Source organism: Heteronotia binoei, chromosome 9 (genome assembly GCF_032191835.1).
Source record: "Heteronotia binoei isolate CCM8104 ecotype False Entrance Well chromosome 9, APGP_CSIRO_Hbin_v1, whole genome shotgun sequence".
NCBI classification, from domain to species: domain Eukaryota; kingdom Metazoa; phylum Chordata; class Lepidosauria; order Squamata; family Gekkonidae; genus Heteronotia; species Heteronotia binoei.
The window spans coordinates 7,996,908-8,013,659 of record NC_083231.1 but is presented as its reverse complement, the minus strand read 5'-3'; the positions used below and the strand labels follow the sequence as shown (position 1 = coordinate 8,013,659).

Sequence of the window (16,752 nt, the reverse complement as noted above, 5' to 3'; positions counted from 1 at the left end):
TCTTGTGGAGGGCTTGATGACTTCTAGCGGAGGGATAGCAAGCTATGAACTAGTCCAGAGAAGATGGATTTAGAAGGTAGAAATTCTGAAGGAACATAAGAGAAGCTATGTTGGATCAGACCAATGGCCCATCCAGTCCAACACTCTGTGTCACACAGTGGCCAAAAAAACAAACCCAAGTGCCATCAAGAGGTCCACCAGTGGGGTTAGAAGCCCTTCCACTGTACTCCCCCCACCAGCACAAGAATACAGAGCATCACTGTTCCAGAGAGTTCCAACGATAAGCTGTGGCTAATAGCCACTGATGGACGTCTGCTCCATATGCTTATCCATTCCCCTCTTGACGCTGTCTATGCTTGTAGCCACCACCACCTCCTGTAGCAGTGAATTCCACATGTTAATCACCCTTTGGGTGAAGAAGGACTTCCTTTTATCAGTTCTAACCCGACTGCTCATCAATTTCATTGAATGCCCACGAGTTCCTTTCTTGAGAGAAAGGAAGAAAAGTACTTCTTTCTCTACCTTCTCTATCCCATGCATAATCTTGTAAACCTCTATCATGTCACCCTGCAGTCGACGTTTCTCCAAGCTAAAGAGCCCCAAGCGTTTTAACCTTTCTTCATAGGGAAAGTGTTCCAACCCTTGAATCCTTCAAGTTGCCTTTTTCTGCACTTTTTCCAATGTTGTAATATCATTTTTGCGGTGCGGTGATCAGAATTGTACACGGTATTCCAAATGAGACCCCACCATTGATTTATACAGAGGCATTATGGTTGTTGTAGATTTTCCGGGCTGTGTGGCCGTGGTCTTGGCATTGTGAGACCTGACGTTTCGCCAGCAACTGCGACTAGCAAACTGAGAGGTGTAACCTGGAAAACTGGAGTTCTCGCTGGCTCATTTGCATGATAAAACTGCTTGGGGCGGAAGCAGGAGCCTTTCTTCCCCATGCTGTGCCATTCCAAGCCTATACGGGCTCTCTCTCTTTTTTTAGCAGTTCCCCGCAGCTGTTGTGAGGCTATGGGGAAGACTGGAAAATGCAAGAAAAGGCTAATGTCTAGTTTGGTCCTATGGGTGCAATCACACAAGTCGTTTGACCCAAGGTTACCACCTCTGGATCACGCTCAAACATGCGCATCTGGCTCACATGCCCCACTCATTCCCACTTCGCACTAAAATGACTTCCAGAGAGCCAGTTTGGTGTAGTGGTTAAGTGTGTGGACTCTTATTTGGGAGAACCGGGTTTGATTCCCCACTTCTCCACTTGTACCTGCTGGAATGGCCTTGGGTCAGCCATAGCTATCTCAGGAGTTGTTCTTGAAAGGGCAGCTTCTGGGAGAGCTCTCTCAGCCCCATCTACATCACAGGGTGTCTGTTGTGGGGGAAGAAGGGAAAGGAGATTTTAGGCCACTCTGAGCCTCTGTCCTTGAAAGGGCAGCTGATGTGAGAGCCCTCTCAGCCCCCCCCCCCACCTCACAGGGTGTCTGTTGTGGGGGAGGAAGGGAAAGGAGATTGTAGGCTGCTCTGAGCCTCTGTCCTTGAAAGGGCAGCTGCTGTGAGAGCCCTCTCAGCCCCCCCCCACCTCACAGGGTGTCTGTTGTGGGGGAGGAAGGGAAAGGAGATTGTAGGCTGCTCTGAGCCTCTGTCCTTGAAAGGGCAGCTGCTGTGAGAGCCCTCTGCAGCCCCACCGACCTCACAGGGTGTTTGTTGTGGGGGAGGAAGATAAAGGAGATTGTGAGCCGCTCCGAGACTCTTCGGAGTGGAGGGCGGGATATAAATCCAATATCTTCATCTTCTTCTTCTTCCACGTGGATTAAACAGCCACCGGCAAATTCCAGTGGCTACCTTGGCAAAGCATTTCCTTGATGGGTTTTCGGATGTCTGATCACTGGGTTGTGCCATAGAAACGAATGAGCAATGCGATTGTTCCACTCCATTTCCAGCATGTCCTCCCCCCCGCAATCCGACGTCGACGTGTGCTTCAGTGCCCCCATAGAACACAGTCAGGAGGGCATGTGCACTTGTCTGCTCCGCCCCATGCACAGCTGAAATTCAGGGGGAAAAGAACCAACCCAGCTTTAGGTCCATGATTGCGGCACGTTGGCATTGTGAACGAGCAACTATGGGCCTGTGGGGCTATGATGCTGGCTTAGGGGGCACTGTCCAATTGACATAAAGGTAAAGGTAGACCCCTTTGCAAGCACCAATTGTTTCCGACTTTGGGGTGACGTCGCATCACGACGTTTTCACAGCAGACTTTTTTACAGGGCGGTTTGCCGTTGCCTTCCCCAGTCATCTCCACTCCCCCCCCCCCCCCCCACAAGCTGGGAACTCATTTTACCGACCTCGGAAGGATGGAAGGCTGAGTCAAGCTTGACACAAACTGTCATGAGCCCTGACACCCCCCCCCCCCAAATTCAAGCAGTTTATTTAAAGCTGAGATACTGCCTTGGCAACCTGCCAGTCTGACCACACCCTAAAACTGCTTAAATCCATGACTTAACTAGGATTTAACTCTGCTTAGGATAGCACTGCCAGTCATGGAATCCTATGTCAGTGCAGTTAGAATAACAGAATCATAGAAAGGACTTCCAGGGTCATCTCGTCCAACCCCCTGCATAATGCAGGAAACTCACAGACACCTCCCCCTAAATTCATAGGATCTTCATCGCTGTCAGATGGCCATCTAGCCTCCAAGGAAGGAGAGCCCCTCCCAAGGAAGCCTGTTCCACTGAGGAATCGCTCTAACGGTCAGGAAGTTCTTCCTAATGTTCAGCCGGAAACTCTTTTGATTTAATTTCAACCCGTTGGTTCTGGTCCTACCTTCTGGGGCCACAGAAAACAATTCCATACCATCCTCTATATGACAGCCCTTCAAGTACTTGAAGATGGTGATCCTATCCCCTCTTAGCCGTCTACTCTCCAGGCTAAGCATCGCCAGCTCCTTCAACCTTTCTTCATAGGACTTGGTCTCCAGACCCCTCCCAATCTTCGTCGCCCTCCTCTGGACCCGTTCCGGCTTGTCTATATCCTTCTTAGAATGTGGTGCCCAAAACTGAACACAATACTCCAGGTGAGGTCTTACCAGAGCAGAGTAAAGCGATACCATCACTTCACTTGATCAGGACACTAGACTTCTGTTGATACAGCCCAATATTGCATTTGCCTTTTTAGCCACCGCATCACACTGTTGACTCATGTTTCGTTGCTTCTATATCCTGTGTCAGTGCAGTTGCTTCTAGATTGGGCTACTGCTGGCTTTCACCCTCTTCACCACAGCCTTAAGTAATCTGCCATAAGTACAGGTTAAGTTCCCACGCGTGCTGACAACCACGTGACACTGCCAGCTACAAATTTCTACCACACTGAATAGCAGTTGTGGGGGATGGAAGATTGTCACCTTCAAGCTCCATTTGTGGACTTCCATGTAAACTTGGTTCCACTACTGGGAACAGGATGCTAAATTAGATGGAGTTTTTATGCCCTCCAATTAGATCAAATTTCATACGGTTCATATGGATTTGATATGCAATTTTAGGACCATGCTTTATGCAAATCCCTCCCCCTGCATTTGATGGGCAAGTAGGAAGGAGCCATTTCATTCACGCAGCAGAACTGACTTCTCTATTCATTACAGCATGGGAGAGGTGGAGCGTGCTCAGAGCCGGTGCGTGGGAGTAGGCAGGATAGGCGGCTGCCTTGCAAGGAGCGTGGCACGCAGGCGTCGTAGGTCTCCCCGCCCCTGATCAGGCTTCCTGCAGTGCAAGAAGCCTGAGCGGGGCTTGTGTAATGTGCTCATCCCCTGGCCTGTTTGATGACGTCACTTTTGGTGATGTAATTGTGGTGAGGGCGTGCTTTGCGCGCACACGATGCTGTGTTCCAAAGGAGCTGGGGGGGCGCATGGCGCAGGGGTCTGCCTTGAGCGGCAGAACTCCTAGCGCCAGCCCTGAACATATGAAGCTGCCTTATACTGAATCAGACCTTTGGTCCATCAAAGTCAGTCTTGTCTTCTCAGACTGGCAGCGGCTCTCCAGGGTCTCAAGCTGAGGTTTTTCACACCTATTTGCCTGGACCCTTTTTTGGAGATGCCAGGGATTGAACCTGGGACCTTCTGCTTCCCAAGCAGATGCTCTACCACTGAGCCACCGTCCCTCCCCACTTCTTCAGGCAAGAAGATGCTCCCCACTTCTTCAGGCAGTGAGAGATTACAAGGGCAGCACTTACCTGTGTCGGTTCCTCTTGGAGGAGAGATCATTGGAGCCTTATGGCATTTGTGCAGTATTAGCTTCATTTACAAATATGCAGGTATGCCACAAGTGGAGGCAAAGAGGAGCCCCTACAGGGTAGAAGATCTGCTACTCCACATCAGATCTCCAGAGAGAGAGAGAGAGAGATTTTATGGCCCCAGGGTACTCCCAGGGTATTTGTGGATGTTCTCTCCCCTCATTGGTGGATCTGTATGATATGGGATGTAAAAGGAAGATACAAATGATCTTAAGGGACCCTTCACATCCGGGCCACTTGCTATTTGAGATCTTACTTGCTATTTGAGATCAGGTAGGCGATATAGAGTGTTGAAGGCTAAGACAAATAGATTCAAGGGCAGCTTCTATCCAAGAGCTGTGGTTAGGCTAAATGCAGGGTTAGGAATGGTTATTTGTTTTTAGATGCATTTAAATGGTCTACGTATGTGTCCTTTTGTGGGTGTTGATGCGTTGGTATGTTTGTGGAAGAGCACCTCATTTCGTTGCTCTCATTTTCTTTTTTGAGAACAATGACAATAAATCTATCTATCTATCATCTGTCGTCTGTCTGTCTGTCTGTCTGTCTGTCTGTCTGTCTGTCTATCTATCTATCTATCTATCTATCTATCTATCTATCTATCTATCTATCTATCTATCTATCTATCTATCTATCTCAGCAAACTCACAGCAGTGACTGTCTGGTTCTCTGTCTCAGCCAACCTGCATGCTTCTATCAGACACCAATCACACAATGCAGGAAGCTTGAGCAAGGTATTCTGTCCTAAACTATTTCATACTCTGGGAGAAAAGGAAACAAATTCTCCAGGGGCTGGAAGTATGTTTTTTGAGAGCTGTTATTTATAATGTCAAATATAGATGTTTCTGCTGAGTGATAACAAAACATTCGTTGAGGAAATATTTAAGCTGTGAAGATATGCAATAGAAAATGGAGTGCTGTAAACAGATGGAACTAGAAATGGGGTGGGGGTGGGGAAAGGCTTTTGTTCAAATGAGGACCTGTCTACACAACACTTCCAGATTTGGGGTCCTTTCTTTCCATGGATTTTTCCCCCCATGGATACAGCTGCAGATTAATATAGTGGTATATTCACAAAATATGGTCCTCTCCAGATTGGCATCTTCAGATCATTTATGTGGGTGTAAGTGGTCCACAGTGTAACAAATTAGTATGGAATGTCCCATTAAATTTCGGGATACTCACTTGGACATAAACATCAATGTCAGAGCTATGCAGATAATTTTCCTGAATTGTTTGTGGATGATGATGATGATATCATCCCATCCTGGTCGATGCCAGGCTCTGGGAAACATACATCACATAAAACCCACAAGTTAAAAATACAAGTAAATACACAGGAGCCCCGGGGCACTGAGTGGTAAGCTGCAGTACTGCAGTCCAAGCTCTCTGCTCACGACCTGAGTTTAATCCTGGCAGAAGCTGGGTTCAGGTAGCCAGTTCAAGGTTGACTCAGCCTTCCATCCTTCCGAGGTGGTAAAATGAGTACCCAGCTTGCTGGGAGTAAAGTGTAAATGACAGGGGAAGGCAACGGCAAACCATCCCATAAAAAGTCTGCCATGAAAACGTCGTGATGCGACATCACCCCAGAGTTGGAAACGACTGGTGCTTGCACAGGGGACTGACTACCTTTACAAGATAAAACAACAAAACAATACAAATTAAACAATAAAATTTCTACAGTCATGTTAAAAGCTTCCTCTTCATAGACAATATTGCTTTTATTTGAAAAAAAACTGTTAATGTGTATTTTGTTTTTTTAAACCCTAACCACTGGAAACAAAGAAAAGTGTATTTCCATAAAAATAATACACTTCTCTTTTCATGGGTATATGGCAGACGTCAACTTAAAATCAATGAGACTGCTTTATTGAAAAAAGAATGAGCAGGTGCTGAAGCAAGCCTCCTTCAAAGGTACAGGTGTACTGGAAAACATCTGGTTATAGCAAGTCGAATCGCACAACACGATGATGTAACTGTTGCATTAGATGTCACTTTAAGGGTAATCTGATTCTGTTTTTTCCCCCTGCCAAAGCAAAGCTTATAAAACCATAATACAACAATATAAACATCTGTTGATCCTCATTGTAGCTTTGGTGTTCTTTCAGTTCTGACATCCCGTTTCAGTATCGCATTACTAAGAGAACTCGGTCCCATGAGTTTCATTAAAGAGTTTGGAGAAACCACTGTTCTCTTATCTCAATCTATTCCCTTCTCACAACTTTTTTTAAAAAAGCTTAATTTATTTCACGGCCAGCAGACATAGTTCTTCTTGAATTAGCAGGGGCCAGCATCTAAAGTGCAAGGCAGGGGTGTCGAACTCATTTGTTACGAGGGCCGGATCTGACATAAATGAGACCTTGTTGGGCCGGGCCATGTCTGGTTGGGCTGAGTCATGTCGGGCCAGGCCATGTGTGTACCTATTTAAGATTAGGCAGCAGAGATATAAACTTTATAAAGAACACAGACAAACACAATTAAATATATATTTTTAAAAAAACTTAAACCATGCTTAAAAAGTTAGCACTCGTTGGTCTTAAAGATGGTTTCTTTGTATTTCTCCCATGGGATCCAGGGAACTGGGCAAAGGAAGCGCTGGCTCTTTCCTTCCTTTCCCAGGGACTGGGGGGGGGGGAGCCTCAGCCAATAGAAGGAAGAGAGGCTTGGCTCAGTAGCTCTTCGGCTACTGAGCAGAAAGAAGATATAGGAAGAAGGAAGCAGATGACTGCCAGTCGCTCAGGGGCCTGATAGGAGCCCTCTGAGGGCCTGATTCGGCCCCTGGACCACTTGTTTGACACCCCTGGTGTAAGGAGGTCCCAAACAGGTTCACCAGGAGGGATAGGAAAGGCAATGCAAGAGTGGATTGCTCACACTAAACAAGAGCTACCATTGGCCAGATTTCCCTCTGTGCCAACAGCCGTGCTCTCTCAGCATCTCTTGATTTACAGTACCTCTCCCATTTATTTTCTCCCCTGTGGGAACTCAAAGTGGCTTACAGCATATTTTTCTTTGTAAATTAAATGGTTGCAAGGAAGCCAACGATTCCTTGAGTCTCTGTCTCCCCTGTGGATGGGGAGCTTGATCAATGGGGGACGGACTCCCCCGTTTTCTCCATCCCTGCGTCACCTAAGAATATAAGAACATAAGAGAAGCCATGTTGGATCAGGCCAACGGCCCATCTAGTCCAACACTCTGTGTCACACAGTGGCAAAAAATTTTATATACACACATACACTGTGGCTAATAGCCACTGATGGACCTGTGTTCCATATTTTTATCTAAACCCCTCTTGAAGGTGGCTATGCTTGTGGCCGCCACCACCTCCTGTGGCAGTGAATTCCACATGTTAATCACCCTTTGGGTGAAGAAGTACTTCCTTTTATCCGTTTTAACCTGTCTGCTCAGCAATTTCATCGAATGCCCACGAGTTCTTGTATTGTGAGAAAGGGAGAAAAGGACTTCTTTCTCCACTTTCTCCATCCCATGCATTATCTTGTAAACCTCTATCATGTCACCCCGCAGTCGACGTTTCTCCAAGCTAGAGTCCCAAGCATTTCAGCCTTTTTTCATAGAGAAAGTGTTCCAGCCCTTTAATCATTCTAGTTGCCCTTCTCTGGACTTTCTCCAGTGCTATAATATCCTTTTTGAGGTGCGGTGACCAGAACTGCACACAGTACTCCAAATGAGACCGCACCATCGATTTATACAGGGGCATTATGATACTGGCTGATTTGTTTTCAATTCCCTTCCTAATAAGAAAGCAGGATCGCAATCAGAGTCGCATTGTTCTGCAGATGTTACTTCCGCATGCCCCTTCACGCCCTGGGCTCTTTTGGATATGTAACGTTAAATTCCAATTAGCAGCATATCCTCCGTAGGGTTTACCTCAATATATTTTCTGCTGCGGGGTTGCTGTGGTGATGACATACTTAGAATAACACCGCTCCTCGGAGAGAACCACGGAGTGGTCTGCTCGTCTGATGAAACTTTGAAATGAACTAAAATCCACCTTTTGTCATCTAATTGTAGTAACTGTACTACGGGATGAAACGGAGCTCGGTAAACAGAATGGCGAGGTACTTCGAGCAGAGTTTAACCCAGCGGTTCTCACACCGTGGGCAGGGCTGGGACCCCAAAGCGGGTTGCCGAGTCCAATTCAAGAAATATCTGGAGACTTTGGGAATGGAGCCAGGAGACATTGGGGGTGGAGCCGGGAGCAAGGCTGTGACAAGCATAATTGAACTCCAAAGGGAGTTCTGGCCATCCCATTTAAAGGGACCGCACACCTTTTAAATGCTTTCTCTCCTTTGAATATAATGAAGGATAGGGGCACCTTCTTTGGGGGCTCATAGAATTGGACCACCTGGTCCAATCCTTTTGAAATTTTGAGGGTGTGTTGAGGAGAGGCACCGGATGCTATACTGCAAATTTAGCAACTCTAACTAAAAAAACAGCCCCCTCAGAGCCCCAGATACCTGCAGATCGATTCTCCATTATACCCCATGGGAATCGGTCTTCAGAGGGAATAATGGAGTGCCCAGCAGACATTTCCCTCCTCTCCCCTGCTTTCTGATGACCCTGAAGTGGGGGGACGGCCTCCAAACCAGGGGATCCCCTGCCCCCACCTGGGGATTAAGGCAACCAAAGTAATGCGGAAAATGGACCAGGTGAACAGCACAAAAAGCATCCGCGAAAAACCAGCCTTTATAAATCTGCCTCTATAAACTCTCTTGCAAGTGGGTTACAAGGCTAGAAAGGAGGAGGGAGTGCATGTACAGGATCAACTGGGACAGGGAGTTCCTGGAGGCCAAATGACAAATTTGGGTTTACCTCCCTGGTTTCAGGGACAGTGGGCTACAAACTGAATAAATAAATAGCCTGAGGAGGGAGAGGTTTGGGGAGGGAAGGACTTCATTGTCTTTGGAGTATACTGCCATAGACTCCACCTTCCAAAGCAGCCATTTTCTCTGGGTGATCTCTGTCACCGGAGATCAGTTGTAACCCCAGGAGCTCTCCTGCCACCACCTGGAGGCTGTGCAGCCGACAAAGAGCAACACGGATAATGAACATGAACATATGAAGCTGCCTTATACTGAATCAGACCCTCCGTCCATTAAAGTCAGTATTGTCTACTCAGACTGGCAGTGGCTCTCCAGGGTCTCAAGCTGAGGTTTTTCATGCCTACTTGCCTGGACCATTTTTAGTTGGAGATGCCGGGGACTGAACCTGGGACCTTCTGCTTACCAAGCAGATGCTCTACCAATGAGCCACCGTCCCTCCCCTAATGGAGCAGAGGAAAAGGTTACAAGAACCTCCACGAAAACCAGCCTCCGATAATACACAAAAATTGTTTACTACAATTTTTTTTGTAACACATTCCTCTAGCACTAAATAGTAGATAGCTACAAAAATGAATACAAAAGGAACGCTCAAACCCTCACCCAAAATCACTAAAAAACAAATCAGTGTCCAAATTTTCTTATCAGATGGGTGGAGGAAGGAATTCCAATGATGTTCTCCACAGAAACCAGTGCTCCAGATGGTTTCTTCTGATTTCCGGATGTAGCCAATCCTCCAAAAGTTTACAGTAGGCCCTGTAAGCTCTTGGAGGATTGGCTACATCAGGGGTGTGTGGTGTAATATGCAAAAGAGTCCCTGCAAAAAAAGAGGAAAAAGCCCTCCATCCGAGTGTTGTGAGGAGAGGCCCTGGAGGGGAGGGGGGGTCTTTGCCTGGGGCCGCATGGAGGGTGCTGCACAGCTCTGATCTATACCACTGATACAATCATGGAATAAACTCTCTATGAATACCTTCTGTTACTTTCAGTGGTATTTTTGTAGGTGGGTTTCCAAGGGATTGACTGCCGTCTCAGGTCCGCAAATTTTCTGCAATGTCTTCATGTCCCTAAATTTCTGTCTCACGTCCCTACATTTTCTGCTATGTCTTCAGCCAGCAGGGTGTGGTGGTTAGACTATCAGATTGGGCCTGAGAAACTCAGGCTGGAATCCCCACTCTGCCAGTGGAAGCCTGAGGGGTGACCTCGGGCTAGTCACACAGCCATCCTAGCCTACTTTACAGCGTTGTTGTGAGGGTGGAATGGAAGAGAGGAGAACAATATGAGCTGCTTTAGGTCCCTATTGGAGTGAAGAGGCAGGGTGTAAATGAAGTCAGCTAGGCTGAATAAGGGGGTTTATAGCTGGACCATGTCCTAATGAATTACAGAGCAGTCCTGTTCCTTAACAACTATTTACTGTTGCGCTTTGAATTAAGAGGGGAGCCCCTTGAAGGATTTTTAAGGGCAAACTGACAGTGTCCCTATTTGCTGTGTGTGCGCGTGTAGGTGGGTGGGGGTGACCCTATAGCAAAAACAGGAAACAGATTGGGCTATTCATGGAGTCCTAATGCAAATGTGTTCATATCTAATCAGATTGCTGATGATGCTGGACTGCTTTTTTAAAAAAAGGTTGGCTTTATTGCTTCTTACCTTGACAGTTTATACTAGACTGTGTAGAAAGGCAAACTCAAAGTTTATACTATACTGTGTAGAAAGGCAAACTTTGTATCTCAGCAGGTTGCAAGTACTGAGAAAGGAACGAAGGGAAAGGTTGTTCACTCTCCATAGTGCTATAACAATGTTTTTGGTTGGCAACAGTGGAGTAGCTAGATCAGCTGCGTGTTTAGAATACTTGTAACATCTTTGTTGAAATGTACAGTTAAGACGCAGCTGCGTTAGTTCTGTACGTAGGTTCAGTTCTTAGACTGCCCTAATCAGAGTTCAGCCTTTTAAGACTAATGGCATCAGTAGACTTAGAAGAGCACAACTCTGCTTAGGACAGCCCTGCAGTAGATTTTCCTCTTGCAGTACGTAGAGTCTACAGGATACCAGTGCAATTAGAAACCATTTAAATCCTAGCAAAATGTGTGCTCCTAGCAAAATCTAAGAGACCTAGAAGTTAGAATCCAGGGACAAAATAATGAAATTAACAAACTGAAAGAACATTTGGTCTGGATAGCATTGTCTATCTGCCCATTTTATCCCTGGTTCACAGAGCTGAATCCTCATAACAACCTTGTCAGGTCGGCTGCAAAAAGGCGCGTGGATGCAGAACTTCCTGGCTGAGAGGGACGCTCCCTTCTCTGACACTTGGAGCACTGCATGGGGAGGCTGCTTCAAGTGGCCAAACCATGGAGTGAAACTTTCAAGGGACCCTCAGCAGTTCTCCGGGATGCAGTTCCAAAGTAGGGTTGGAGCTCTCTGACTATTACATTTTATCTCCAGGTGACCAAGACCAGTTCCTATAACGAAAATGGCCACTTTGGAGGGTGGAAGTTATGGCATTATATGCTGCTGAGGTCCCTCCCCTTCCCAACCCTCCCCTCTCCAGGCTCCACCCCCCCCCCCCCCCCCAAATCTCCAGGTATTTCCCAACCCAGAGTTGTCAATGCTAATTGTAGTAAGAGGTCAGAAGATTACTTCTGGCTTCACAGGGGCTTGCAATTTACCACATTTTTCATAAACTCCCAGTTGCGGGGGTGAGGGGTAAGCCGTGTCAGGGTGTCAGACATGCGGCCCAGGAGCCAAATCAGGTCCCCAGAAGGCTCCTATCAGGGCCACGAGCAACTCAGTGAGCTACAAGGCTTGTCTGCTTCCTTCTCCCTTTCTTTCTTCCTTCTGCATCACAACTTGCTTTGCCAGGCTTGCTCAATCACACAGAAGCTACAGAGCCAAGTTCTCTCAACTGTACAGCAGAGCTACTGAGTCAAGTCTCTCTTCCTTCTGTTGGCTGAGGCTCAACAAACCAGTGAGGTGGATTAGGCTCTGTGTGTGTGTGTGTGTGTGTGTGTGTGTTTGGCTGTATCTTTTATAAAGTTTATATCTCCCTCCCTGGCATTACATTTTATAACACACATGGCCCGGCCTAACAAGGTCAAGATCTGTCCCTCATTACAAATAAGTTTGACACCCCACATCATTTGTAGCTGCAAAACAAAACAAACAACAAAACCCCTTTCCTCACTCACCCCCACAAAAACCCTTGCCTAAGAAAAAGAAATTCCCCTTCTTTGAAAAACTTGGCTGAGTTGGTCCAAGGACATAAAAACATAAGAGAAGCCATGTTGGATCAGGCCAATGGCCCATCCAGTCCAACACTCTGTCACATAAGAACATAAGAGAAGCCATGTTGGATCAGGCCAGTGGCCCATCCAGTCCAACACTCTGTGTCACATAAGAACATAAGAGAAGCCATGTTGGATCAGGCCAGTGGCCCCTCCAGTCCAACACTCTGTGTCACATAAGAACATAAGAGAAGCCCTGTTGGATCAGGCCAATGGCCCATCCAGTCCAACATTCTGTCACATAAGAACATAAGAGAAACCATGTTGGATCAGGCCAGTGGCCCCTCCAGTCCAACACTCTGTGTCACATAAGAACAAAAGAGAAGCCCTGTTGGATCAGGCCAATGGCCCATCCAGTCCAACACTCTGTGTCACATAAGAACATAAGAGAAGCCATGTTGGATCAGACCAATGGCCCATCCAGTCCAACACTCTGTGTCACACATAAGAACATAAGAGAGGCCATGTTGGATCAGGCCAATGGCCCATCCAGTCCAACACTCTGTGTCACATAAGAACATAAGAGAAGCCATGTTGGATCAGACCAATGGTCCATCCAGTCCAACACTCTGTGTCACACATAAGAACATAAGAGAGGCCATGTTGGATCAGGCCAATGGCCCATCCAGTCCAACATTCTGTCACATAAGAGAAGCCATGTTGGATCAGGCCAATGGCCCCTCCAGTCCAACACTCTGTGTCACATAAGAACATAAGAGAAGCCATGTTGGATCAGACCAATGGTCCATCCAGTCCAACACTCTGTCACGCAGTGGCCAAAAAAAACCCATCAGGAGGTCCACCAGTGAGGTCAGGACACTAGAAGCCTTCCCACTGTTGCCCCCCAAGCACCAAGAATACAGAGCATCACTTGTCCCAGACAGAGAGTGCCAACAATATGCTGTGGCTAATAGCCACTGATGAACCTCTGCTCCATACGCTGATCCAATCCCCTCTTGAAGCTGGCCATGCTTGTAGCCGCCGCCACCACCTCCCGCGGCAGTGAATTCCGCGCGTCAATCACCCTCTGGACTACCCATCCCAGCATGCCTCGCAGCGAGTCAAACAGTAGGCAGCCAGCGGGAGTGGCGCGGGGCCTTCTGGGATTCGTAGTCCACCGGGGGGGGGAAGCCCTTCCTTCCCTGGGGCGACTCGAGCTCTCTCAACACCCACCCCCGCAGGCATTCGTTTTCTTTTTCTCCCCCCCCCCCTCAGGCTTCGAAAAGAAAAGGAACCGCCGCCCGTGCACCGCCTCCGCCGTGAGGGAAAAGAGGGCGCTCTCTCTCTCCCGTTCTGGAGGGGAGTGGGCGGGGCGAGGGGAGTGGGCGGGGCGCGCGCTCCCGCATGCAAATGAGCGGGCGTGAGGTCAGAGGCAGATGGAAAAGGGAACAGACAGAATGGCCGCCGCGGCTCCCGCTCCCGCCGCCGCCTCCTCCTCCTCCTCGCAGTGCCGGAGCCCCCGCTGCACGGCGGAGCGCAGGGGAGTCCGCCGCGAACTCGACTCCTGGCGGCACCGGCTCATGCACTGTGTGGGTAAGAGCGAGAGGGGAGGCGGGCGGGCCGGCATCCCCCCCTTCGGTTGTGCAGGGCTCTGAGGGGAGCGCTCCTGAGGCGGCGGCGGCTTCGAGCGACACTCTCCCCTACCTGCCTGCCTGCTTTCCTGCTTTCTCCGAAGCCGTCGCCGTGCCTTTTGTGCGGGGCTCCCTTCTGGCCGAAGCGCGGCGGCGGGGTCTGCGGCCCCTTTAAGAGGAGAAGCCGCTCGTGCGTTGACGGTTGGGATTTGAAGTCTCCCCCCCCCCGCCCGCCCGCTCCCTCGCGCCGGCCTGGCTGCGCGCCTCTCCTCCCTCCCCCCGCCCCTCTCTCGCGGCGTTGTCATAACGACGGCGGTTCTCGCGCCCGTCCTCGCCCCCCGCCGACCTCTCGGGCTGTCCTGCGCCCCGGCTCTCCCCCCCCCCCGCCGCCACTTTCTCTTCCTCTCTCTTCCTTCACCTTTTCAAACTTTTAAAATAACTTTCTCTCCCGAGCTCTTGCTTAGAGGACCGCTGCTCGTTCCCCCTGCAGCGGCTCTGCAGGTGGGGAGGCGACCCGGGTTTTCAGAGGAATGTATGAAGCTGCCTTATACTGAATCAGACCCTCGGTCCTTCAGTATTGTCTACTCCGACCGGCAGCCGCTCTCCAGGGTCTCAGGGGAAGGTTTTTCACGCCTATTTGGCTGGACCCTTTTTAGTTAGAGATGCCGAGGATTGAACCAGGGACCTTCTGCTTACCAAGCAGATGCTCTACCACTGAGCCACCATCACTCCCCTTTAGCGGCTCTCCAGGGTCTCAGGGGAAGGTTTTTCACGCCTATTTGGCTGGACCCTTTTTAGTTAGAGATGCCGGGGATTGAACCTGGGACCTTCTGCTTACCAAGCAGATGCTCTACCACTGAGCCACCATCACTCCCCTTTAGCGGCTCTCCAGGGTCTCAGGGGAAGGTCTTTCACGCCTATTTGCCTGGACCCTTTTTAGTTGGAGATGCCGGGGATTGAACGTGGGACCTTCTGCTTACCAAGCAGATGCTCTACCACTGAGCCACCATCACTCCCCTTTAGCGGCTCTCCAGGGTCTCAGGGGAAGGTTTTTCACGCCTATTTGCTTGGACCCTTTTTAGTTGGAGATGCCGGGGATTGAACGTGGGACCTTCTGCTTACCAAGCAGATGCTCTTCCACTGAGCCACCATTGCTCCCCTTTAGCGGCTCTCCAGGGTCTCAGGGGAAGGTCTTTCACGCCTATTTGCCTGGACCCTTTTTAGTTGCAGATGCCGGGGATTGAACCTGGGACCTTCTGCTTACCAAGCAGATGCTCTACCACTGAGCCACCATTGCTCCCCTTTAGCGGCTCTCCAGGGTCTCAGGGGAAGGTTTTTCACGCCTATTTGGCTGGACCCTTTTTAGTTAGAGATGCCGAGGATTGAACCAGGGACCTTCTGCTTACTAAGCAGATGCTCTACCACTGAGCCACCATCACTCCCCTTTAGCGGCTCTCCAGGGTCTCAGGGGAAGGTTTTTCACGCCTATTTGGCTGGACCCTTTTTAGTTGGAGATGCTGGGGATTGAACCTGGGACCTTCTGCTTACCAAGCAGATGCTCTACCACTGAGCCACCATCACTCCCCTTTAGTGGCTCTCCAGGGTCTCAGGGGAAGGTCTTTCACGCCTATTTGGCTGGACCCTTTTTAGTTGGAGATGCCGGGGATTGAACCTGGGACCTTCTGCTTACCAAGCAGATGCTCTACTGCTGAGCCACCATCACTCCCCTTTAGCGGCTCTCCTGGATCTCAGGGGAAGGTTTTTCACACCTATTTGCCTGGACCCTTTTTAGTTGGAGATGCCGAGGACTGAACCTGGGACCTTCTGCTTACTAAGCAGATGCTCTACCAGTGAGCCACCATCACTCCCATTTAGCGGCTCTCCAGGGTCTCAGGCGAAGGTTTTTCACGCCTATTTGGCTGGACCCTTTTTAGTTGGATATGCCAGGGATTGATCTTGGGACCTTCTGCTTACTAAGCAGATGCTCTACCACTGAGCCACCATCCCTCCCTTATAGGAGGGGGGTGGTCTCCTGTGGTGTAATGGGACACAATGCGACTGTAGAATCGTTCTCCCTGTGCTGTTGTGAATTCGTGGCTTTGGGGTTGGCACCATTAAGGGATAGCTAATTATATAGCAGGTCGGTCTGGCTCCATAGAGAACAAATCCATTAGGAAGATTTAGGCGGGTAGCAATGTTAGCCTGTAGTAACAGAACAGAGTTTGAGTTCAGAGGCACCTTTAAGATCTACAAAGTTTTATTCAGAATGTTAGCTTTTGTGTGCATGCACACTTCTTCAGACGAGGAATCGGGTATAGTGAGCAGAGCTACATAGAGCTGGTAGCTAGTGGTTTAGAATGCAAAATGGTACGAATTTAAAAAAACAATGACAGAATAGTAAAATTAACAAATTGAGCAAACCTTTGATTTCGGTACCCCAAACAGTTTGCATTAGGAAGATTTCGGTGGGTAGCAATGTTGGCCTGAAGCAACAGAACAGAGTGAGTCCAGAGGCACCTTTAAGACCAACAAAGTTTAATTCTGCTTATAAGCTTTTGTGTGCATGCATGCACCTGAAAGTATATGCCCAGAATTAAACTGTGTCTTGAAGGTGCACTGGACTCAAAGCATCTGGAAGTTATTGTGTACAAGCCCCACTGAAATGGAGCTCTCTCTGTTCCTTCTTCATTTCCCTGGGGTGGGGCAGAACACCTTGACTGTGAATTGGGACCTGTCCTTTGAGGGGCCTGGAAGTGGGGACAGGACAGCAGCGTTTAGATTATCTGC

The 16,752-nt window shown here is 48.8% G+C and overlaps 1 protein-coding gene across 4 annotated transcripts in view; it reads left to right on the top strand.

Annotated features, from left to right (window-relative positions):
- Nucleotides 1–13,755: 13,755 nt before the first annotated feature.
- LCORL (ligand dependent nuclear receptor corepressor like) overlaps nt 13,756–16,752 on the top strand; it is a 104,132-nt gene continuing 101,135 nt past the window's right edge. For 3 of the 4 annotated variants that reach the window (XM_060246205.1, XM_060246209.1, XM_060246208.1), the window contains exon 1: nt 13,756–13,927. In XM_060246205.1, coding sequence (XP_060102188.1) covers nt 13,771–13,927 — 157 coding nt within the window. In that variant the 5' untranslated portion in view covers nt 13,756–13,770. The remainder of the gene's footprint in view (nt 13,928–16,752) is intronic. The other variant, XM_060246206.1, reaches the window with a different exon arrangement.